The sequence below is a fragment of the Lathamus discolor genome, chromosome 3 (genome assembly GCF_037157495.1).
Source record: "Lathamus discolor isolate bLatDis1 chromosome 3, bLatDis1.hap1, whole genome shotgun sequence".
In the NCBI taxonomy this organism is placed as follows: domain Eukaryota; kingdom Metazoa; phylum Chordata; class Aves; order Psittaciformes; family Psittacidae; genus Lathamus; species Lathamus discolor.
Window position 1 is genome coordinate 65,133,389 of NC_088886.1, and position 23,720 is coordinate 65,157,108.

The following is a 23,720-nucleotide window of genomic DNA, read 5'->3' on the forward strand; positions in this document are numbered from 1 at the left end:
CAGGAGATGCTATTTCAGCAAGGCCAATATAGGCTTTGTGTACTGCTTATCTCAAAGAGTGTAATTTCCTTGCTTACATATTGAAAATAGGATCCAGATCTCTGACTGGTGGAAGTAGGTTACATGCAAGCCTAGAACTGGGAAAAGCTGATATAAAGCTAGTTCTAAACCTCTTTTACACTAGAGCTGACAGGTGATTACCTAAGTTTCAGGCTGTTCTGAGCTGTGTAACCTGTTTTAATTCCTGCACCGTTTTTGACATATGGAGATCACCTGAATGGAGCCATGCCTTTAACACTCCTATACAGGAGGCAGCCTGTCTGCTGCAATCAGTTTACCCTTATGGGAGTTAATATTTCCCATAAGATGGAAGAATAACTGCAGAAAAGTGTGTGTAGGACTTCATAAAAATGGCAAACGGTGAAAAACAATTAGCTCATGTGGAAGAAGCTTGCTCTTTTGAAATCATTTTAAGAAAATAATCAGTAAAATGGTGTCATCTTTGAAAGTTTAATGGAGCTCTTGGCTACAAGACCCAACAGTGTGGCTCAAACCACTGCCCTTCTTAATATAAAAAGGGGAAATTATTTATGGCAGCAGATATCAGAAATAATGCCTATAGAATTAAGTAAGAGAAGATAATTTTTAACAAGAGTTGCAAAATAGAAATGTCATCCTTCATGCTGTAGCTGCATCTGGAATTAAATTATAAACCAAAGTAAAACACCATTCTAAATAATTATGTAGAACAGATAAATCAAATCTGAATTAAAAATATCATATTTCTTCTCAGTATACTTTCCACTTTTTGCAAAAATCTTTACTCAGGGCAGTCTGGATCTGCAGCTATGGACAAAACATAAATGCACAGCTTCTAGAATCATGTGAAATTTTCAGTATCAGGAGAAAGAGCTGCTGATGTGTGTTGTATATGGATTTGTACAAAATACAACTAATCTATATACAGTAAGACCTACAACGCATGTAAGAAGGAAGAAATATTTTTCATATATGAAAATGCTGCAGAGTTCTATAAAATGAAAGGATAGCACCGAAATGCTAACAGCACAGTATCGTTTGCAAATAAGAGTCACAGCACCATCCAGTGATCAAATACAAAAAGCAGAATTCTAAGGATTTTGCATTGTTTTGGTACTTGATTCAGACAATAAAAATAAAAGCATAAAGAAAATTGCTACTTAGACTTCAAGGAGCATCATAGGGAAAGCCTAGGAAAGCAGTTACCTGTCATAAAGTTTTTTAAAATATGCACTTTCTCTGTTCACAGCATGCAGTCTTCCTTGCTTTTTCTTTAACTGTATTCAGATATACCCCGAATGGAAATAAAATCCTCCACAAAACGTAAAAGTCAAGTGAAATGACATTTAACCATCATTTTGAAGACTCTTTGAGGTTATGTGTATGCTTAATAGCTAAGCACACACATGTGGTGGGTTGACTCAGGCTGGACCCCACGTGCCTACCAAAGCTTCTCTGTCTCTCCCCTTCTCACCTGGACAGGGGAGTGAACATAATGAAAGACCTGTGGGTCCAGCTAAGGACAGGGAGATCACCCAGCTGTTGAAGTTACAGGCAAAACAGTCAACTTTGGGAAAATAATTTATTACCAATCAAATCAGTGTAGGATAATGAGAAATAAACACAAATCTGAAAAAACCTCCCGTGCTTTTCTGACCAGGCTTAACTTTATTCACAGTTTCTCTATACCCCCTCCCACAGTGGTACAGGGGGATGGGGAACAGGGGTTTTGGTCAGTTCATAAGATCTCACTTTTGCTCTTTCCTCTTCAGGGGGAAGGCTCTTCACACTCTTCCCCTGCTCCAGTGGGGGATCCTTTGCATGGGAGACAGTCCTCCACAAATTCCAATGTGTATCCATCCTACAGGGTGCAGTCCTTCAGGAACAGACTGCTCCAGCGTGGGTCCCTCATGGGGTCACAAATCCTGCCAGCAAACCTGCTCCAGCGTGGGCTCCTCTGCCCACAAGGCCATGGGTCCTGCCAGGAGCCATCTCTTGTGTGGGCTTACCACTGGGTAGCAGCCTCCTTTGGGCATCCCCCCCTGCTCTGGTGTGTGGGGTCCTTCACAGGTTGCAGGGGGATATCTGTTCCTCCATGGGCTGCACGTGGATATCTGCTCCCTTGTTAACCTCCATGGGCTGCAAGAGGACAGCCTGCCTCACTACCGGCTGCAGGGAAATCTCTGCTCTAGTACCTCCTGACACTGATCTTGGTGTCTGCAGAGTTGAACTTCTAATATTCTTACTCCTGTCTCTGGTTGCAATTGCTCTTGCCCTGTTTATTTGTTTGTTTTTCTGTCCATGAATACGTTATCCCAGAGGCATTTCCACTGTTGCTCATAGGCTTGGCCTTGGCCACCAGTGGGTCCTTACTTGAGCTGGCTGGCATTGGCTCTATGGGGACACAGGGGAAGCTTCTAGCAGCTTCTCAAAAGCCACCCCTGTAACCCCCCCACTACCAAAATCTTGCCATGCAAACCCAATACAATAGTACCTTAAGAAATACAGCTCTTGTCCATGCCTGAAGCTTCTGTAACATGCACATGTGATGCTAGCAGTAAGATATTATTTTGTCAGCTGTATTCTTCTGTATCCTTATTTCTAAGTCTACTTTACTACATTACACTATTCATATTAATACGAAGAAATTTACAGAACTGCCACCATGAAAATCAAATTTTCCCCAGTAGTTTTGCCATTTATGTCTCAAGCTGCTTTTATAGTTTGGTTTTGTTTTCTTTTTTCCTTAGTAATTAAAATTTTTTGGCCTTTCTGGGGAAGAAACTTGAATTAAGGTTATTTGAAGTTGCTGCTGGTTTAATCTTATTTTTTTTCCTTTTCAGTAAAGGATGAATGCCAAACCACAAGAGTCAGCAAATGCAAATGTACAGTTGTTCTACAGTACTAATTCTAATATGCAATTTCATTAATGAAAGAGTGTGACCCCATTACACTGTGTTATTTGTCTGTGGTTTGTGCAACCAGTTTTTGGGGCCATTTAAAACTCTGTTTCTGGTGGCCTTTCTGTTCCTAGCCATACAAGAAGTTCCAAAATATTAGGTTGCCCTTAGAGATTCATTTAAGTATGTGGATATACAGTATTTTGTAGACAAGGTAAACCAAACCTTACTACCTTGGGCTTTATCTTCATGCTAACACAGCTACTTGTCTCCTTACTCAGCTCCTTTGTGTGCAGCCAACTGGAACATCTATTGGAGACAGCAGAAAATACCAAGAGGCATTAAAAAAAATCATGATCAATAATGATGACAGCATGATCTAGAAATCCCACGCTGCAGCCTTTCTTCCACATCTAGTCTCTTTCTGGTCTCACTTTATCAGGATAATGATCTAACAGCGTGTTAATCGCTCCAAGAAACAGTAGCATTGCTGCTCTCATAATAATATTTAGCCTGTTGTCAGGATGCAAATAAGTACTTTCCAAAAAAATTCTGAGCCCACTAACTCATACCATCCAAAAGTAAACTCATCTTTTTTGAGTGGAATCTTACATAGTACTTTTTCTAAATATAAATTTTTTCTAAATATAAATTTTAATAAACCAGTTTATTTGCAGCTTTTATAAATAACTGTAAAGGACAGGCTGAGTTGTACTTCTGCTACTTTGGATGATGGTATCTGCCCTTGGCCACTGCTGACTGGATGTCAGTAATGGACAAATTTATGGTGTGGGTAACTTTTTACTGGCTTTTATGTTTATGGTGTGCAAAACATCGGTGTGCAAAGCTAGCTTTCTTGGTTTTCTTTTCCCCAAACTTGTATTTCTTACCAACTTAAGAAATATTAGTTGGGAATCTGATAGTGTTTCTTAGTTCTGACAGGAAACACATTTAAAGTTATATCGCTATTTCACCATCTGGTAACTGATGTGCAAATTAATAACTGGAATGTACTAGAGAGCTACAGGGGAAATAAGGATGTTTAGTTTGCCTACGAGTTTCACAGACCTGCTGTCTAAAAAGGTCTCCTATGTCATTACCCAGGAGTGAACTAGAAGTCGGGCCAATTTAAACAGGATGTAGCAGCACAGCCACCATAGACTTGCTTTTTCAATCCTGACACTCCCATCTGCTATAACTGCATGTTGACCAGCATATCCCAGAAAACCTTCTGGATGTTCTACAAACCACAAGCCATACACAGTCCTGCCAGTGTTACTTTTAAACTTTCAACAGACTCAGAAAGAACAGTACTGCTGGTGTCTTCAAGACAAAAAGTACATTTGCATACTGTGCCAATTCTTCCACCTGCTTCCAAGCCCATAGATGTTTCCTAACTTATAGTAATGACAGCAAAAAATATGTAGTAATTGATGGTGAGAAACTGCTGCTAAATTTTTGCTTTTCTCCTAGATTCCTTCTGAATGTCACATGTTTCCCCAGTCTTTTCCAACTCTGTCCCAAATCCATCTGGATGAACTTAAGACTGCCATCCAATCTGCTCAGTGGGACCACTGTGACCACCCACAGTGGCCAGATTTTTCCCCAGATTGTCAGTGTTCAGTCAGAAAATAAGCATGGCCTAAGACCCTTTAGGTGTGCTACACATATAGTGCCAGGTCCATCATGACTCTTCCAGGAAAAGAAATGGCCTTAAGGACTTTATGGTAAGACTTGAGCTTTTATCAGTCATGTCTGGGGATTTCCCCCCTACACACACTTTTGAGATTACAGCCTCTGACCTCAGAAAAAAGGGCAGGTTTGTCTGGATCAGCTTCTCTGGCTTCAGTAGTAGCTAGTTGGTAACTGCCTCTGTACTCACAACTCATGATGCAGAATGCCTGCAATTACAGGCTGTAAAAATGGCTGCACTTCATCCATGCTGCTTGTCTTGGCCAGATACAGCTGCTATCCTGAAGCAGAAAGATCTTACTACCTTGCTGTTCAGGTAAAGTGGCAGGAGGAAAAGAAAAGTCTCTCCAGATAAAAGCTAATGAGAATGGTATTTAGAAAGCAGTTAGGCCTGAAAACAAGCTCTGTCCTGTTGAGGGAAAGAACGGAAGGCTCATCTCTCATTTTGGAGTATTATTTAATATTTGACTGAGACAGATTTTGTGTATCACATAAGGCATAACCCAGTAGAGACATGGATGGCCCTAAAGAATGGCTCACAGGCTGCATACCACAGTGCTCAAGGCAAGTCAGCAAAGCCCAGCAGACCCATGGGGTTGGCTCAGCTTGCTGATCAGGCTGCCTGTCAGCACAAGGGCCAGAGAAACGGCAGAGCCAGCTGCTGCAGCTTATAATCATAGAATCAGCTAGGATGGAAAAGACGTTTAAGTCCAACCACTACTGTTCCCAGCACAGCCAAGGCAACCACTAACCCATGCCACTGAGGGCCTTGTCTACAGTTTGTGAATACTTCCAGGGACGGTGACTCCAGCACTGCCCTGGGCAGCCTGTTCCAATGCCTGAGCATCCTCTGAGGAAGGAATTGTTCCTCAGCTCCAGGCTAAACCTCTCCTGGTGCAGCTTGAGGCCATTTCCTCTTGTCCTGTTTATTATTCCTCGGGAACAGAGTGCAGCCCCCTCCTGGCTCCATCCTCCTGTCAGGCAGTTGTAGGGAGCGATAAGGTCCCCCCTGAGCCTTCTCTGCTCCAGACTGAGCCCCCCAGGTCCCTCAGCCGTTCCCCATCACACTTGTGCTCCAGGCCCTGCACCAGCTCCATTGCCCTTCTCCGGCCCCCCTCCAGCACCTCAATGTCTCTCCTGTAGTGAGGGGCCCAGAGCTGAACACAGGATTGGAGGTGCAGCCTCACCAGTGCCCAGTGCAGGGGCGCAGTCACTGCCCTGTCCCTGCTACAGCACTGGTGCTGATACAGGCCAGGATGCTGGTGGCTTCCTGGCTGCCTGGGCACAAGCTGCTCATGTTCAGCTCCATCAACCAGCACCCCCAGCTCCTTTCCCATGAGCAGTTTCCAGCCACTCCCCTCCAAGCCTGGAGCGTTGCAGGGGTTGTTGTGTCCCAAGTGCAGGACCCACACTTTGCCTTGTTGAACCTCATCCCTTTGGCCACAGCCCTTGGATCCAGCCTGCCCAGATCCCTCTGCAGAGCTTCCTGCCCTCCAGCAGATCAACGCTCCCACCCAACTTGGGGTCATCTGCAGAGTTACTGGGGATGCCCTCGATGCCCTCATCCAGGTCATCAATGAAGATATTAAACAACACTGGCCATAACACTGAGGCCTGAGGGACACCACCAGGGACCAGTCAGCAACAAGATGTGACACCATTCACCACCATACTTTGAGCTCTGCCATCCAGCCAGTTTTTTACCCAGTGAAGAATACACCTACCCAGGCCACGAGCAGCCGGTTTCTCCAGAGCATTGTGGGAGATATTGTCAATGCTTTACTGAAGTCCCAGCTGACAACGTCCACAGCCTTTTCCTCACCAACCAGACACGTCACCTTGTCGCAGATGAGGTTGGTAAAGCAGGACCATGCCCTACATAAGCCACGCTGACTGACCCGCTCCCCTTGCCTCCCGCCGGTCCCAGGCCCGCACCTTCGGCGCGCACTCCCCACCCTTCCGCTAGCGACAACCCATTCACGGGCGCCGCCAGTCTCGCGAGACTTGAGACCCGAACTCTCGACATCCGTGCGCGCTCGGTGTTTTCGTTTCCGGGCCGCGCGCGCTGCTATGGCGGCTTTGGGCTGTGAGGAGGCGAGGACGGTGGGCCCGGGCGCCGGCCTGCCTCACCTCGGCGTCCCGCCTGGCGTGCCGCTTCACCCCGGCTTGGCGCGGCGGCGTGGCCGGACGCTGCTGGTGCGGCATCTGCCAGCCGAGCTGAGCGTGGCGGAGAAGGAGGATCTGCTGAAACACTTCGGGGCGGTGTCTGTGCGCGTCCTGTCGGACCATGGGCGGCTGGTAAGTGCGGTCGGGGGCGCGTCTGGCCCGGGCGACCCGTCTCCCTGCAGGCTGCAGGTTCTGTGTACAACGGCCTCAGCTTTGGCCTGCCTTGCTGTTAGGGTTGAGGCTGTGGAGAAAGCACTGCGAAAGGGGCTGCTGGTAGGTGTACGAATGCAGTTTCACGGGTCTGCCTTTGAAATATTCCTGCATTTTTTTTCTCCTCGAAATTACGAAAACTTATGAGTATCTGTTTGGTGATGAATGGTGTTTGGAAAGACCCTTGTATTCCTGTAGACCAGCAGGTAAATTATGTCTGCATCTTGTGTCAGGGCCATGCTTTCTTTTGTAGGGTATTAAAAATACTAATTTCATTGTAATGATTTTCCTGATAGATGATCTTATAACAGTGTTAATGGTTTAGGTTTTTAATAGAGAATCATGTAGTGCTAAGATAGTAATTACTAAGAAGTAATTACTTAGTAATTACTAAGAAGTAATAATGTTTGTTAAATTTTAGACGAACTGTGTATTCTGTGAAGATTCAGCCTAATTTGGAAGGCTTTGCTTTTTTAAACTTAAAAAATAAGGGAAAACGTTATGTAAACCATGTAAACTTTCAGAGCACAGCAATAGCTATAGTTTTGTAACAGGAAGAGTATTACTTTTGGGAGCTACTTTGATGAAAATGTTCTTCTGAGAGGTGCTGAAATAAATCTTTTTTTTTTAAAAAGGGTTCAACTTCTTTATCAGTATGTATTTTCTTGCAGTTTAGGATAGCTTTTGCTCACTAGGGGGAAAAAAAACAAACCCAAAACAAAAATCCCCAAACTCCTGTTTTCTTGTATTCCTCAAACTCCTGTGTTTATGTCTTAATTTTGAGTGCAGGAGTTTTTGCTCGTCTTTCACCTTTGATTCACATGGGAGTTAGATGGTTACTATTTGGAAGCTTTCTAATTCGTAAGCTTGAACTTCGAATTACTTGTGGATATACATTTTACATGCAATTTCTTACCTCTTTGAATTATTTTGTTTTGTTTGTTTTATAGAAACATACTGCTTTTGCTACTTTCCCCAGTGAAAATGCAGCTGTGAAGGTTTGTATTAATTTTGTTACTAAATGTTCTAGCAAAGCACTTTTCTTAATTGCCAGTTGTGCTCTAAAATGTTTTACACATCATCTAGCACTTGGTGTTCTGGAAAATAAAATGCAAGGCAATGTAATATTAGAGTTCTGTTTCAGGAGGTGCTAGAAGGATTTGATGGAATGATTGCATCTGTAGAGTCATAAGAAAGGTGGGTTGGAAGGAGCTCATGGAAATCATCTGATGTCTGTAGTTCAAAGCAAGTGGTTGGTTACTTGAAATCACAGAGATTTACTGTGCTGTGTAATAACTATTATTAAGGCTGCAGTCTCGCTACTGTGTTCAGATGACCTAAGTCTCTGCAGTGGTTATAGCTGTGCGACTTCCATCTTCCATCCTGCTAGCAGGGAAGACGTTGATAAAAACAAGACTGTGAAGGCAGGAATGGTGAGGAACTGTGTCTGTATTGGCATGGACTTAGTTTAAAGCAGTTAGGGCTGTATCCTGTGTATGGTTTACTAACCAAAGAAAACACAATTATGCTTTGAAATAATGCTAATGTTTTTCCTCTTCCCTTTCTTTCTTTATTATAATTATTTGAAGGCTTTGTCAAGACTGCATCAGCTGAAACTTTTAGGTCACACCTTAGTTGTTGAATTTGCAAAGGAGCAAGACAGTGTTCAGGTACTTAGCCAGTCTTCTGTCTCAGAGAACTGTAAAAGGTATGTGCATAATAATTTAGTTGTTATGTTTGTGGCCAAGGAAAAGAAACGCATTGTTCATGATACTTTCCTAGTACTATTAAGTAAAAGGATAAATTCTAACTCTTTAGAGGTGTTAACAGGCAGGTTCAGTTCTATAGGTAAGTGACTGCATTCCTTCTGTTTGTATTGTTTCATTCTATATCATCATGAAATAATTCCCATCCTTATTCCTATAGTTATTAATAACTTTACACAGCAGATGGCCCTGTTTGCTTTTATTTACAGAACAAGACTGTAGTCTGTGTAAGCTGACCTCTGTGTTGCACAGGTTCCCTGTGTTTAAAAATGACTCTTCGTCCTTTTTTTTTTTTTTCCTTAGGATTATAATTTTCTTCTGCTCGTAAACAGTGCTTGCCTGATGTTTCTTTCTGTTTTGAGTAGAATTGACACCTGCTAGGATGACCATCTAAGACTGAAATATTATAGCCACTGTCTTCTAAGCTGGAGCTGATTTCTCTGTATCTAGCTTGGACCATGAGGAGAACAAACATAAAATTGTCTGAGTGTATTTTCAAATACTTAATATGTAATATTTAGAAAGAAGAATAAAAAAATCAATGAATCGTAATGCTAGTGTGACCAAGAGCTGTGATAGTTTGGGTTTCAGTTGTCTTTCAAGTACTTAATTAAAAAAAATTGCATAGTTTGGCTCTTGTGTTTACCTGTGTAATATATAACTAAGTGATAGAAGCTACGTGATAGTGCGTAATTAAAATCAGATATAGAGGTTTTAAGTTGCTTATTCCACTCTCTGATTATGAACAAACCAATAATGTAATACTTTTGGTTTTATACAGCCTCTACACAGAGAATAACATTAAATAATTTTAGCTCTTTTCCCTGGATTAGATTTAAGTCAGAAGTGTTTGAATATTGGGAGACTAACTTAGATCTGCATAAATATCTTTTAGAAGTTTGGTTGCTTTATTTACCTGCATGTATTAATTGTTCAGAATTTTGCCATTTAATTAACACTAAATTTATTTTCAGTTCAGAAGAACAAGTGAAAGCAGAAGAGAAAAAAGAACAAAGCTGTGTTAAAATAGAGGATGGAATTGCACCTGAACATGGGTTAGTGGTTTGGTTTTTTTTTTGGTCTTAATTATCTTACTCTCTTACAGTGTATTTTGAAATAAGTGTTTTGCACTGTTGAAAAAGAATGCAGCATGCAGCACTCGTTTCATAATAGGTTGCTGTTTTACATGCATAGGTGTAGGAATTGTCACAAAGAAGAAATTTTAGTTCTTCAAGTTGGAGCCCTCACAGTTGAGTAGTGACTGGTGCTTTGAAATGTGAAGTTGGAGACTTCATAATAGCCTTCTAGCTATTGCTAGAAGGTGCATTGCTTCTTAGGAAGAGTTTGAGGATCCAGTGTTAACATCAGAATACTGTTGACTTTTACAGAGGTTTTTTTGTTCATTTTTCTCCCATGTGCATTTTTGTATATGTGAAGAATAAATTTCTTTTTGGGCTAATATATCCAGCACTTTGAGCATGGAGTTTATGATGTTTGTACAGCATGCTATACTATGTTTTTGGTTTTGGACGTGTTGATTGTTTCTGTGTGCTTCAGGCTTTCTGCATGTGTTGGTGCTTTCATTGTGCCTAAACCCAGTAAAACTGTCATGCATTAGGGGACTGCTTCCTGATGTTAAAGGCATAATGGAAGTGGTCCAGAACTGTTCTAAGGGAAATATTTCAGTGATATTTCAGATGTAATGAATAATTAAACCTCTAATAGTTATTAATTATTAATTACTATCAGTCATTATGTGACAGTGGTGCTAAGATGTCTTGGGTTTTGTTTTTGTGGGTTTGTTTGTTTGTTTTTCTTTCCTCAGCCTCAGCTTTCCCATCAATTCTTGCCTCAAATATTTGTATCCACCACCTTCAAGTACAATTCTAGCAAATATAGCAAATGCCTTGGCAAGCGTGCCCAAATTTTATGTCCAGGTAAGTACAAAAGGCAAAAAAAAAAAATAAACATAGAAGCATCTCAGTTTTCACCTTTAATTACCCACAGAAATAATTTTTGTCATAGTAAATATTAAGTTAGTTTTCCTGTGATGGTGTTAACCAATAGCAATTTTTTACTATGCTGAGGTAATAAGAATTCATTGACTGAAAGTAACTTATTTCATTGATGCTGAAGACTTAACTGCATATGATCTTTAATTAGATGTGACCTGAGTACAGGGAATTTCATTCTGAGAGGATACTTTACTTTTTTTGATTAGTCTTTTTAGGATGTTGTTATGTTTACCATTAGTGTTGGATCTCATGTGCAGGCTTTCACATTGTTTAATAACCACTGTAGTTGTATCTTCATTAAAATTATGCTGATTTACACCTGCCAGAAGTTACCACTTTAAATACCTAGCAGGGAACTGTTTTCATTCCTTTCTTGATTAAAAGGAAATCTTCCTTATCTTGCATTGTTTCAGGTACTTCATCTTATGAATAAAATGAATCTTCCTTCACCTTTTGGACCAATTACTGCTCGTCCTCCGATGGTAACTTTTTTAATACACATTTTGAAGTACTGTGAAACGGATTCGCAATTTGAAATGTTTGCAATATGGTAGGAGATCTAGGTTAAAACTTAGATTGGAGAAATCTCTAGAGGGTAGCAAATACTGCTTCATTTAATTGGGTAAGATATGCATGTTCTATAAAGAAATCTTTTTAACTATACATAGAACAAAGAAATATACATGTATGATACTACTGGAATATTTCAAACTGAGTATTAAAAAAAATAAATGGACGTTATAGCTTCATGTTACAAATGCAGGAAATAAAGAATACCATTAGCACATTGCCTTACAAAGATGTGTTAAGCTCTTGCATTTGTGTGTTGGACTTCCGATTAGATTCGGATTGCCAATGAGATTATAAAGCACTTCTGGATTTAACTTGCTCAATCTCCAGGATGTTTTTTCACAGAGACAGGGTTGAGGGAAACTTGCAGAGGCTTCAGTTTTTCTAGTTTTCTAGAGGAGAGCTGTTTCTGAAGGGAACTAGATATACCACCTCTGTGGTCGCGGTGCTCTTTTGCTGGGATAGAGTAGTTTTACTGATTGCAGTGGAATATTCTGCAAGTGAGGACTTGCATTAGTAGTGTTAGGTAAAGTATTTGGATACAGTGAGGTTGTGTTCCACTGTGCTTTGTGTTTGCCCTAACAGAACTGCTAAAAGGGGAGCTAGCTGACAAAACTATGAAATAAATCTATCAAATGAATTCACACTGATTTCTCTGGGAATTTTATTCATTGCCTGGTATTGGCCCAGATTAAGCACTATGAATTTAATGGTCATGCAAAAAAAGGATGGTAAGGAGAGAAGCCAGTCCTCAAAATTCCTAGAGCAGATTCTAAAGGGCACAGAGTATTTCCAATGCCAGAAGACATCAGTGCCTTATGGAACTTAATGGTACATAAAGTACCTATCAAATGTAGTGGGATTCTTGAAATTGAGGTGTTTTTTGTAAATAAGGAATTCCTTACATGTGGTTTTGCAGTCTTGATGAAAAACTCATTTCTTTCATTAAGTCTTCACTCCTTATAGAAACAGAAATGTAACTTTGATAGGTGGTAGAAGGTTCAATGTAGAAACTCAGATGGCTTGGGAGCTTAGGCCTCCTCCCATGTTTTGAGCACATTCTTCTCAGAGAAAGTCCTTAAAGCTGAGTGCAGAATAAAAACCCAGGCCTATAGTTGCAGGGGTTTATTTAACTCCTCAAATTAAAAAATGAAAACCTGTACTGTTATGCTTCAGCAAGCAGGATTTTTGTTTGTTTGTTTGTTTGTTTTCTTCTGGAAATTTTTCATTATTAATTAATCATTAAGTTTAACAAAATAGCATTGAGATGGCTATAAACATACATGAAAAAAGACTTCTTGTCATGTTCTCATTTATTGCTTTGACTGTTTTTATTATGTAAAGGAAAACAAGCATTTTCTTTTTCTTAAAATGTTTAGTTACTTTAAAGAAAAAAAAAAAACACAAACTTTTTCCCCATAATTAGTATGAAGAGTATTTACCAGCACCTGTGCCACCTCCACCAATCCCACCTTTTCCTCCTGAAGAGCCTCCTTTGCCTGAAGAGGAAGAGCAGGAATCTAGTGGAGATGAATCAGAATATGAAAGTGATAATGAGGAGGAAAAGGAGAGGTATGCATGTTACAGTCATTTGCCAGCTGTTGGGCTCCTTTAAAGTGGTGACTATACTTTTCTAGCTTCTAGTTCAGCAGACGGTGGAATCTGTTAATGTTTGCAGTATAGATAATCTATCTAGATGCTTAAGGAATCTCCAGAGTGACTTAAAATGGACAGTGCTGTTTTCAATCACAGCAAGAGAAGAAACATGGCCAAATAGTATGCAAATTACCATATGTTCACATGTCCAAAAACAAAAAAACCCCAACAAATTAGAAACTCTGAATGAAGAGAGAGTGCAGATAGAAGGAAGCAATCATTGGTTTCTTTTCTGGGTTCTTCACTTTTCCAGAGCTTTACTGAGTAAACTACTCAGTACTACTGAATTATATGTGCACTCTGACTTTTAAAATGTTGTTTGCACATCAGTGTGTGTTGCTAGAAGTAATAATAATGGGAGGTTGTGTGTGCTGAGGATTCTCTTAGTGTTTGGGGACTGAATTGCATCATCATAGCTTTTTTTTAATATCTTTAATATAAAATGAAGAAGCAATTTGTTTTTAAACTGAAAAGTAAATCAAAGTCCCTATGCTATATTCCGACAAATGCATGCATTTGGAAAAAGGCACTCCTGTTGAGTGAAAACAGTGCTATTAAAAAAGGTTCAGGCTGGGGCTTCTTCGCATTTCTGCAGCTTCAGTGTCCTAATTAGGTGCATTCTTGGGGAAGGAAGTGACATCACTGAACTGATTTTGATGAGTTAAGTACTCTGTGTATATCAATTTATGTGTTAGTTTATTAATGTAGTTTTGGTTTTAAGGTAGCCAGACTTGTAACTTTTCTGAAAATCTGTATTTCAGGGGCTTTCAGGAAGGGGAAAGGGTTTTGAAAATGAAGTATTTTCAAATAAAATGTAAACCACTTGGGTTCTTTTTAAAATTTTGTTTAAAATAGAATGACCAAGTTGATGGAATTAGCAACCCTTCAGCCTAAAAGACCAATAAACACGAAGAGGCGTGGTGTTAGAAAAAAACGAAGAATTAAAGACTTACTGAATGTTCCCATGTGTACTCCTCAGAGGTTTGTATTTTTTGTGGGTTTTGCACTTTTTCAGAAGACTTTTATTTTACTAAATGACAGTCGTGTTTGCTTTAGTGTTGCTGTTTTAAAACAAGCCTTCTTTAATGATACCTAAGTTTGAAGGGACAAGGACAAGGGGTAATGGGTTAAAACGTAAACAGGGGAAGTTTAAATTGGATATAAGGAGGAAATTCTTTCCTGTTAGGGTGGTGAGGCACTGGAATGGGTTGCCCACGGAGGTTGTGAGTGCTCTATCCCTGGCAGTGTTCAAGGCCAGGTTGGATGAAGCCTTGGGTGGGATGGTTTAGTGTGAGGTGTCCCTGCCCATGGCTGGGGGGTTGGAACTAGATGATCTTGAGGTCCTTTCCAACCCTAACTGTTCTATGATTCTATGATAGTGAAATTGATCTTCCCTTATCCCAGCGCTTGGTTTTATTGCTGTAAAGGTCCACATTTTCTGTAATTTAAACTCTGAGTCTCCTCAACAGCCTTAATCTGTAAAGTGGTGTTTGTTTCTCTTGCTATCAAACTAACAAAAGTCCCTTTTTCATAAAAAAGAAACCCAATTTTGTATCACAGCTGTGGCACAAGCAATCTGAATTTATTGTTTAGGATACGTCTCAAAGTAAAAATTAGAAAGTACGAAAAGAGTGATACTAAAAAAATAAAATTGATTTGCTTTAGAATAAGTTAGGGTTTTGAAACTGCAGCACTGTGGCACAGTAGGCACCAGTGTACTATTTCTGTGTAGTGATGACCAAGTTTTTCATATATTCGTATATGCACGTATATTCATGTATACTGTAATTCAGTATGTAGTTCTTGGTTTTGCTTTCGCAGCCAGCCATACCTTCTGTATTCGTGGTGTGTTAATCAACTTGAATGGTATTGGGTAAAATTTATGAAATGGGGAATTGATGTATTTGTAACAGCAGCATAAAATCTATCTGGAAGAAATCTTGTATTTGACGATGCAGTCATCAGTGGCTGAATCTTTTTAATAAACGTGTAATTTTTTTATTTAAACAGTAATTTGCACCCTGCACTGTCACCTTCAGATGTCTTTGACCAGCCACAGCGTGTAGGTCATAAAAAAATTGAGTTCCATATTAATACTGACATCCCAGCAGTTCTTCAGATAAATTCAGAAAAAGAAAAAAATAATGGTAAGAGAGTTTGCACTTCAAATGTATTTAATATTAAATTCATGTGGTTTCAGTGTGTAGAAGGCTGCTGAAATTTAGGCCAGGGATTTCTTTTTTTCTTTTATACTTTTCTTTTATATCTTTCATAATAGTATACATTACGGTTTGTTTCAGAGAACCAACTTGTGTCTTGTCGAATTTGCTGTTTATTCCATGTTGAAGCACGGAATTTTGTGCTTTGGTACAGTAAAGGATCTAGAGGATTTTAAAGATTTCTTTCTCTTCTGTGATCTGTGGGTTGATGGTAAATTGCACTCTTTTAAATGTTAAGGTGTTTTTAACAAATGTTTTGTAAATGCATTCTCATTATTACGTAGTGTAATTTCATGTATCAGGCTAATTTCAGATTTTCCTTTTCCAGCTCTTAGAAAGCAGCATTCAAATGATTGCCGACTCCTCTGTGATACACCAATTATATGCTATGACAATGCTGGGCAATAATAGCAATGAGGTGTGGTGGTTTCTTACAGGGTTGTGGTCAGTCTGTGTTTCTTGTACTCTACAGTAATATGCAGAGTAAATAAATGGTTTCTTTAGTTAAACCATTGAAATGGATACAGTCTTGGAATAGCAGATGCAGTTTCACCTTAACTGGCGTGTGCTGTGGCTTTATATATAGTACAGTTGATTTTATAGGACACCGTATAGAGCGGGTGTGTTTGTCAAACCAGGGATTAAGACACATTTTTTTGGGATATGTTCAGATTGCTTTACAAAGTCTACTACTTGAAAATATTATTGAAAGGTGTATGTTTTTTTTCTTGCTGTTGATCCTCTTGTATATAAACATACAAATCACTTCTATATTATGTGCTGAAATTTCAGACCTTTATTCAGCCACAGAAGAAATCAATAATACAGGCTTTGGAAGGATTTTCCCAGCCCCTACTTCAAATGATAAAATGGAAACTGAAGAGGAGGAGGATGAAATACCATCAGAATTTATTTCTAGAAGGGATCTAGAAAAAAACAGACTGTCTAGTGAAGGTACAACTATGAGAATAAATTATCTCATAATAGCTCTTTCATTTGTTGCAACAAACAGTTTAAATAAGTATCCTGTATTAAGTATCGTAAGTATCATACTAAATTTATATATTAAATGTAGTTACTTTATACTTAGCAAAAAATATGAAGTAAGTAAATGAGCTAAAACATTGTCTCTTTTCTCAGAAATGGAAAAATTTTCTGTTTTCAAAAACTATGAGCCAGGTGATCCAAATTGCAGGATATATGTGAAGAATTTAGCTAAACAAGTTCAAGAAAAGGTAGGTAAACCAGTACATTTAAGTGTTGATCGAAAAGGCTTTTTGTCAGCTTTCCTCTTATACCTACCCTTTAATTCCAGGATCTCAAGTTCATTTTTGGAAGATACGTTGACTTCCAGTCAGAAATGGAACGAAATATGTAAGTGAATTTGGTATTTAGTTCAAATTAAGCCTTTTACTTTAACTTCTATCATACTGGTGAAAATTGGGTTTCAAAACCTAATAATAACTACTCTTTTTCTTATGCTTCTGCATAAATAGAATTCTTCTGCTTGAACAGTGTCTGAAGACACTTTGTTCCTGCCCATGGCAGGGGGGCAGTTGGAACTAGAAGATCTTAAGGTCATTTCCAACCCTGACAATTCTATGATTCTAAGGCAGTATTATTTTTCCTGTATGTTTTCATTATCAAATTTACTGTTTATGGGTTTAGAGACACAGAATAAACAGTGGAAATGATTGTGTGTATGATCACTTTGCATATGTCATTTACTGCAGTTGCACATCAGTTTGCTGTCCTGCAGACTAATGTCACTTTTTACTAAATTAATCCCCCTGGCAAAATAGTCCCTAGTATTATAATCCCTGCTTGTAGGCTCTGCTTCCATTTCTGCTATTTCTCCATCTTGAAGCATGAAGATTATATTTGTACTGTGAAATGTGGAAGCGTGGTTAAACATGAGTGAGTCCCAATTCTCAATTTTGCTTCTAGGTTTGATATACGTTTGATGAAAGAAGGTCGTATGAAGGGACAGGCTTTCATTGGACTTCCTAATGAAAAAGCAGCTGCTAAAGCTTTAAACGAAGCAAATGGATATGTCTTATTTGAAAAACCCATGGTGGTTGTATCTTTTTCTTCAGATATTTACATTATAGTCTTTGTAATCTGTCTGTCAACCTCTGCTTTTGCTGTCGTAGTGTTCGACTTATTAGAAGTCTGTGGAAAGAGGAAGTACCTTAAGAAAACCAGGCAGCATAGCATACGATTGTTAATTTTTTAATAACTAAAAAATATATTGGGGCGCACCTTCTGAAATAGGAAAGTAACTGTAGTTTATCTAAGACAATTAAAATTGTCATCTTTGGTCTTAGCTCTTTGATCCTGCAAAAACAATACAAAAGATAATTGAGCTTGCATGATGATTGTATTTGAATTAGGTAAGCTCTTTAACTTGCTTATAGAATGAAGAATATAAAGACTAGCTCCTGTTCGAGTCAGGGGTTTCTATTTAGACTGCTTCTGCAGCTGGAACTGTCAGTTGCTTTTTGGGCCTGTGAAACATGTTGGGATTTCAACACTTTTGCCCTGTTTTTTTGTCTGCAAGTCCTTTCTTATTCACTTAAGTGTTTCATAGTTTATTTCCTTTATGTGTGCTAGTGTTCACCTCAGCCTCTGTTCCTTTTACCTTTTTCCCTCCCAAATACCTACTGAAACACCAAAGTTATGAAAATAACATGTTAGGATGGAGGATTGTAAATATCAAGCACTTATCCTGCTATAGTTACTCTGTTTGCACCTAACCCATTCCCGATTAGTCCTTCTTGTTTACTTAGTATTGTAATTGCTTGGACAGGCGCTCTTAAAATGTTTTTATACTGCAAATCATTGAGGTCCTAATCTTTAACTAATAGCCACTCTTGTTGTAATATTCTGTACCAGAATTGATTCACAGATAAAGGCCACTTCTGTTATCTGTTGCTGAAGCCATACTTCTTTTTTGCTTCTTAGTTCACTTCTGTTTACCAGTGGCACTTTTAGTCCTTAACAGAATCTCAGCAATTTGCTCGTTCAGCTAGACCAAAACAGGATGCCAATGAAGGGAAAAGAAAAAAGTAGAACACTCCACAAGGTATGGTTTCCTTCCTGAAAATAAATATAAAGAAATAGGCTGGGTTTTATTTGTTCTTTTTTCTATTTTTTTTTTTGGGGGGGGGGGGTGGGAGTTGTTCCATACAATTTCATTCTCTTAAATGTGCACTTAGAGTAGAAAAGCAGAATGCAAGGTATGTAGTTGGTGTGAGTTTAAAATGTTGCTACTTAGTCTGTGTAGAAACTGCCATTTCCCTAATCCTCATATCCAAGAGTAGTTGTCATTTTCTCTAACCGTTAGTCTAAGGGGAGCTAAGGAGAATAATTCTGTGAAATTAGACCATTAATCTTTTAGTAATCTTCTGGAGTTTTGCCTTTGAAGAGGGGTGCCTCTTTTCTCCTTCCCTTCTGTCCCCAACACTATAAAGTGATCCTGAAGAACTTTTCCAGCAATAAACTTACTTCTGGTAGCTGTGTAAAGAACCTTTGGCTTTGATAATTTTGGGAAAAGAGATCTTAGTGCTCTTGCCACATCCTGATTTAGGAAAGGGTATTGCGTCAGAAAGTGCTACTTAATGTTGCATTAATCAAGTCTTCCTTTGTTATGGAATGCATAGGTCCTGATTTTTCGTATTGTTTAAACTTAATGGGAAACTAACTTTCAGCAGAAATTAATTACTATTTAACTTTATTTCCTGTCATATAGCTTTACTTCACTATCACTTACTCGTAACTTACTGCTTTATGTAACTCCGGTAAAATCGGTTCTAATTTCACTTTCAGGGGTTTCATGCCCTGAAAATATTTGAGTAGTGAAAAGTCTCAAATTAGCATGTGAAGTAACTGGTGCAAAAATTAGAAGCATTCATTTCTCAATCTGCACCCTCTAATAGATCACTTACCTCAAATTTAAAGGGGATTTAACTTCCTTACAGATTACTGTTAGGCATCACTCAGGTTCTTCCACCTAAGACTAAACGAACTCAAAGCTTAGGCTGAATGCTTCTGAAACATTCCACTTAATCCATTATATGTTTTAATCTGGATGTTTTCATTGTTGTAGCTTTGCTGGGGGGGGAAGCCTTGAAGTTTGAATTAAAGGATGTTAACAGCTGGTTTTGGTTTGTAAAAATTGGTTGGGGACCCCACAGTATGGTTATTGTGAGAGTAGTATTTCCAACAGTTGCTTCTGTTGTAGGTTTCTTGTTCTGTCAGTTGTCTAAGGATTTTTTTTTTTATCAGATTATAGTCGAGTTTGTCTTGCTCATTTCTGAGATGCTGTTGGGTCTCACCAGTTCCTATTTTAAATTACTGATCTGTGGTTTGCGAAATCTGTATTTTGTCAAATTAAAGGTCACGTTTTTTTACAGGCGTTATTCTGTACTGGTCATTGAAAAGAGATGCATGAGCCTTGGCTAAAGTATTCTGTTAGAAACAAGGGTTTATGGGAATGTTTCAATCTTGTTGCTTTCTCCTTCCTTGTTAGAAAAAAAGCCACTTGTATTTCTGTCGTTTTATCCAGTGTCTAATCAAAAAAATCACGAAATTACTAATGGTTCTTTAAATACAAGAAGCAGCTTGAAGTGTTTTAGCTATAGGAAAGCCTTTTATATCAAGTCTGAACATTTTTATTCTTTTAGGAATTCAGAATCTTTCCAACTAATTTTGTACTTTAAATCCAATTCTGACTTTGCTGAACATGCTAAGTAATACTTCAAGGATACATAAGGAAACTAACAAAGTAATTGGTTATTAATCATGTTGATCATCAACTCATAAACTTTTTTTAGAGTGAGCAAACACATACTTAACGCAAGACTTGTTTGTGCACCTGGAAGTCTTACATGAGTTACACTGATGTCAGTGTTTAATGTGTCAAGGGCAGAACTTCATTACTTTGCCTTTAAAAAGAGCACAGAATGCACCACATAAAGAGTACAGAACGCACCACAGACTAATACAGATTTCTAGGACTCTATGGGGTTTAATTAGAAATATTAATTTCACTTCAAAACTACTGATGAAACTGAACCCTATTTCTGCATGACTGTTTTCCTATTCCTGATGGAATATTCTGATGGATGCTGATTTTTGAAGCAAAATTCCATGGCAGAAAGCTGAGTCTGTAAGGAAAAACAATGTCAGAATTTCATTTGAAACATGAATATGCATATAAACAAGTTTATGCAGACATTCAAGAGGCTTCATATTTAATCTGTATCATGGGGAGTGGGCGGTGTGTGTGTTTTTAACTTTTGGTTACTTCTAAACAGGAAGAAGCTGTGTTAACTTTATGAATGTAAATGTAATTTTTTTCTTATTTTCTCTACAAAGGTTTTATACTTTGTAGATAAAGTAATACTTATGGTTTATAAAAATACTGTGTAACTCATTGGCTGAAAATGTCTTTTTCTTGACAGACTAGCAGAAATTTCAGTTAGTGCTTGGGGTGGCTATATTTTCTGTAGCTTAAATACACTTTCTGGGGAGAAGGGTTTTGTAGAAGAAACTGGTGTTAAGAGGTTTGCAGCTTCTTCACAGCGAAGAAGTGACTTGAAAGCCTTCGTTGAATGGAAACGTGGTTGGGTTTTGGATCTGATGGAAAAAGTGAGTCTGTAAATTGGCAAAGATCACTGAAGGAGAATTAATGAGGCAGAAAAATCTGATGTTGTCCTAGTAGTTACAGTTACCAAAAAAATGTATTTACTTCTGAATATGGAGTTTAATGTTGATGGACTCATCAGCCCTCATTAAATCTCATAAAGGGTCGTACTTGCTTTTGATAGGTAGCATAAAGTTATGTGTATGCATTACTGAGAACCAAGTAAAATTAAACCACATTCTGCTGTTCTTCTTTAGAAACATTCCTGCGTAAATACTGCAGTAATACTGTCATGCAGAGTGTATCCTTTCTTGTTGTATCCTTTTTTTGTACAATGTTTCCTGTAGCGCTCAACTACATCTAAGTTTTGGTATAGAGTAGGTGTGGGGAGTTTATATGTTTTAGCACCTGAACTAACCTGATAACTTTAAAAGCAAAGGGTACCTTCTCAGACGAGAAAGAAAAATCCCTGAGTTGACTGTCCTGAGCGAATAGATACAATAGGTGTACTTAGTCTTAAAAGGTGGCCTCCACCTTCCTCCTCAAAGGTCATATAACTTGCTAATTTGGTCCAGTTCATTAGCTTGTATGAGCTTATGTTCTGCTCGTGTTCCACTAATGTGTGTGGAGCTGTGCTGAGCTCACACTGTGGATGTAGTCTTGTTTTTCTTCAAATATAATAATAATATATTGGTTAAAAATGTTGCAGAGCAGTTCTTAGTGATATGAGAGGGTTGAACAATATTCTAGGTTGTTGTCCTGGTATATGAGAAACAATCCATAATTGACTAAGTTTGTATGTTCCTTACTGTTTCACTTTTGAGTAGAGAAGAAAATCTAACAATATCTCACAATGAAATATTTGGAATGGAAATATTAATCACTGCTACCTTTGACCTTTTTGTTGTGTTGGGTTTTTTTTTTTATAATTTTCTGCACTGCAGATAATAGTGTTGCCAGTGACTTATTTTCTTGCGGGTTTCATATTACATTAGCATTTAATTTACTGTAATATAAAATTAATACAGCCTGTATCAAGTCAGATTTTTTTCAGACACTCAATGCTTTTTTAAATGCCAAGTATCTTTCAATTTAGTTATTAAAAGAAAACATAACACTACTATGTTCCTGCTTGATCTTACTTTTAACATGCCTTTGTGATGTTCCAGGTCCCTTTTGTGTTCCATCTCTTTCAAGTATTACCAAGCTGCGGGAAGAAGCAGTGTAATCTTCAGGACTTTTGAACTGTGCGTAGTAGCATTTCTAAAGTATTTAAGGCAGAGTATAAATGTTCTCATATTAAAGATTCCAGTTATCTTTAAGCTGTCATAAGATTTACGGGACAAATGAATGTTAGTTTGCTTGTGAAATTTCTAATAAATTATTTCCTTTCTCTTGGTTTTGCCTTTTTCTCTTCAGTTTGACTTTTGTTGTGGGATTAGGGAGTGGGAAGGAGGAGGAAGACGCTTTTTACCTTTTTTTTTTTTTATAACAGGTGAACAGTACGGTTGTAACTGTGCAACATGTTCTAGATGATTCAGAGTGTATATTCATATGCACCTCCTTGAGTATGATGTTTAGCTGTTAGTGTTTGGGCTAAAAAGATAAGAAAATCTAAGGATAATCTAATTTACTGTGATGGGGTTTTTTGGTTTATTTCTTGCCTTGGAGACTAAGCAGTAGGAGTAGTGCACTGGCATGAATTTGTGCTGTGAAATTGGGTATTGTTTTTTCATCGGTAATTAACTTTAATTGTTCATCCACATATTGAAAAACAGAGCTAGTGAAGCTAAAGCCATTAAACTAGAAGTAGCAGTTAAAACCATGCCGGATCAACAGGATTTGATAGGATTTCCTCATCATGTCTCTGTGATACATTGCTTGTCTGCACTGACTCAGGCAAGTTTGATAAAATACAAGTTTGTGACAGGGTAAAGTTCAAATTGCCAGTGATAGGGAATATGCAAAAACAAGACTGAAGTGATACACTGCCAGGCTCTAATCACTAATAGCAGCTGGTGTAAGTTACTGGGCATGTATAAGGTCAGTTTAAGATCAGTAGGTTTCCCTTTGGGGAGAAGACAGATTCAGCCTGTGACTGATCGCAGAAGGTGGAGTCTTCTGATTGGGAGAAATCTCCAGGAACTCGCCAACAAAGCTGAAGTTGACAAGCAGGTATTCTTTATTGCGGCGCCTGGAGACATGGGGGATAGCTCCTCCTAGCGTGTCTCGTCTGAGCATCAACCAGGCTGTGATTATATTGTCCGTAAACATACATATTCATTAGATTACATACATATTCATGAAGTTACTTATACATTACATCATACTTGTAGAGCATTCCTCCCGCGTGCACACTAAAATGTGGTGGTGGGCTTTGGGACCCCTGGTGGTTATTTCTTCATCATCATCATCTTTATCACTTTGTTTTAGGATTGTTGTCATGTCAGTAACCACCAGGCCAGTTTTGGCCAGTTCTTGTGCAATGCTTATCTTAGCCATTTCTTTATTATGTTAGTTTCTAACAAAGCCTGAAGTCCTTGAAGTTACTTATTTACAACCTCGTTCCTCAATCAAACCCATTCTTCAGTCACCCCTTTTCTTGTCCTACTCCAAATTCTTTTGCAACTGAGTAATTCTTATTTAAAGTTTCCTGAAGTATTTCCCTGTTTCTTCTGCATGATGCTTAATTTTGTTTCTCTGCCATTCTTCATAGTTCATCATGGATTGCTTGCAACACCAGAAGAAACATTGTACCATGCCACGAGTGATTAAGATTATAATAATTAACATCAGTATTCCTACAAACAATTGCCTTATCCAGGAAAGATAGGTAACCA

General features: G+C 38.5%; 1 protein-coding gene and 1 long non-coding RNA gene across 3 annotated transcripts; one reads left to right on the top strand and one right to left on the bottom strand.

Annotated features, from left to right (window-relative positions):
- Positions 1 to 1,597: 1,597 nt before the first annotated feature.
- LOC136009606 (uncharacterized) lies at positions 1,598 to 6,598 on the bottom strand. Its single transcript, XR_010610599.1, has 3 exons — positions 6,356 to 6,598; positions 3,173 to 3,248; positions 1,598 to 2,178 (listed from the first exon to the last, which is right to left on the bottom strand). It is a non-coding gene; the product is annotated as an uncharacterized LOC136009606 (long non-coding RNA).
- On the top strand, positions 6,529 to 22,279 carry RNPC3 (RNA binding region (RNP1, RRM) containing 3). Of its 2 annotated transcripts, none has more exons than XM_065669582.1 (15): positions 6,529 to 6,929; positions 7,958 to 8,005; positions 8,597 to 8,715; positions 9,748 to 9,828; positions 10,599 to 10,710; positions 11,202 to 11,270; positions 12,785 to 12,930; positions 13,870 to 13,995; positions 15,025 to 15,161; positions 16,026 to 16,187; positions 16,374 to 16,468; positions 16,549 to 16,607; positions 17,181 to 17,313; positions 18,246 to 18,318; positions 21,138 to 22,279. In XM_065669582.1, the coding sequence occupies exons 1-14, from the start codon at positions 6,702 to 6,704 to the stop codon at positions 18,303 to 18,305; spliced, it is 1,575 nt and encodes a 524-aa protein (XP_065525654.1). In that variant the 5' UTR covers positions 6,529 to 6,701; the 3' UTR covers positions 18,306 to 18,318; positions 21,138 to 22,279. The 2 variants fall into 2 exon arrangements, with proteins under 2 accessions (XP_065525654.1, XP_065525653.1); XM_065669581.1 differs by having other exon boundaries at positions 22,050 to 22,279.
- Positions 22,280 to 23,720: the final 1,441 nt, after the last annotated feature.

Coding starts and splice junctions, on each gene's coding strand:
- RNPC3 (XM_065669582.1), top strand. CDS start 6,702: ATGGCGGCTTTGGGCTGTGAGGAGGCGAGGACGGTGGGCCCGGGCGCC. Junction 13,996..15,024: donor CCCATGTGTACTCCTCAGAG/GTTTGTATTTTT, acceptor TTATTTAAACAG/TAATTTGCACCCTGCACTGT. Junction 17,314..18,245: donor TTGAAAAACCCATGGTGGTT/GTATCTTTTTCT, acceptor ACAGAATCTCAG/CAATTTGCTCGTTCAGCTAG.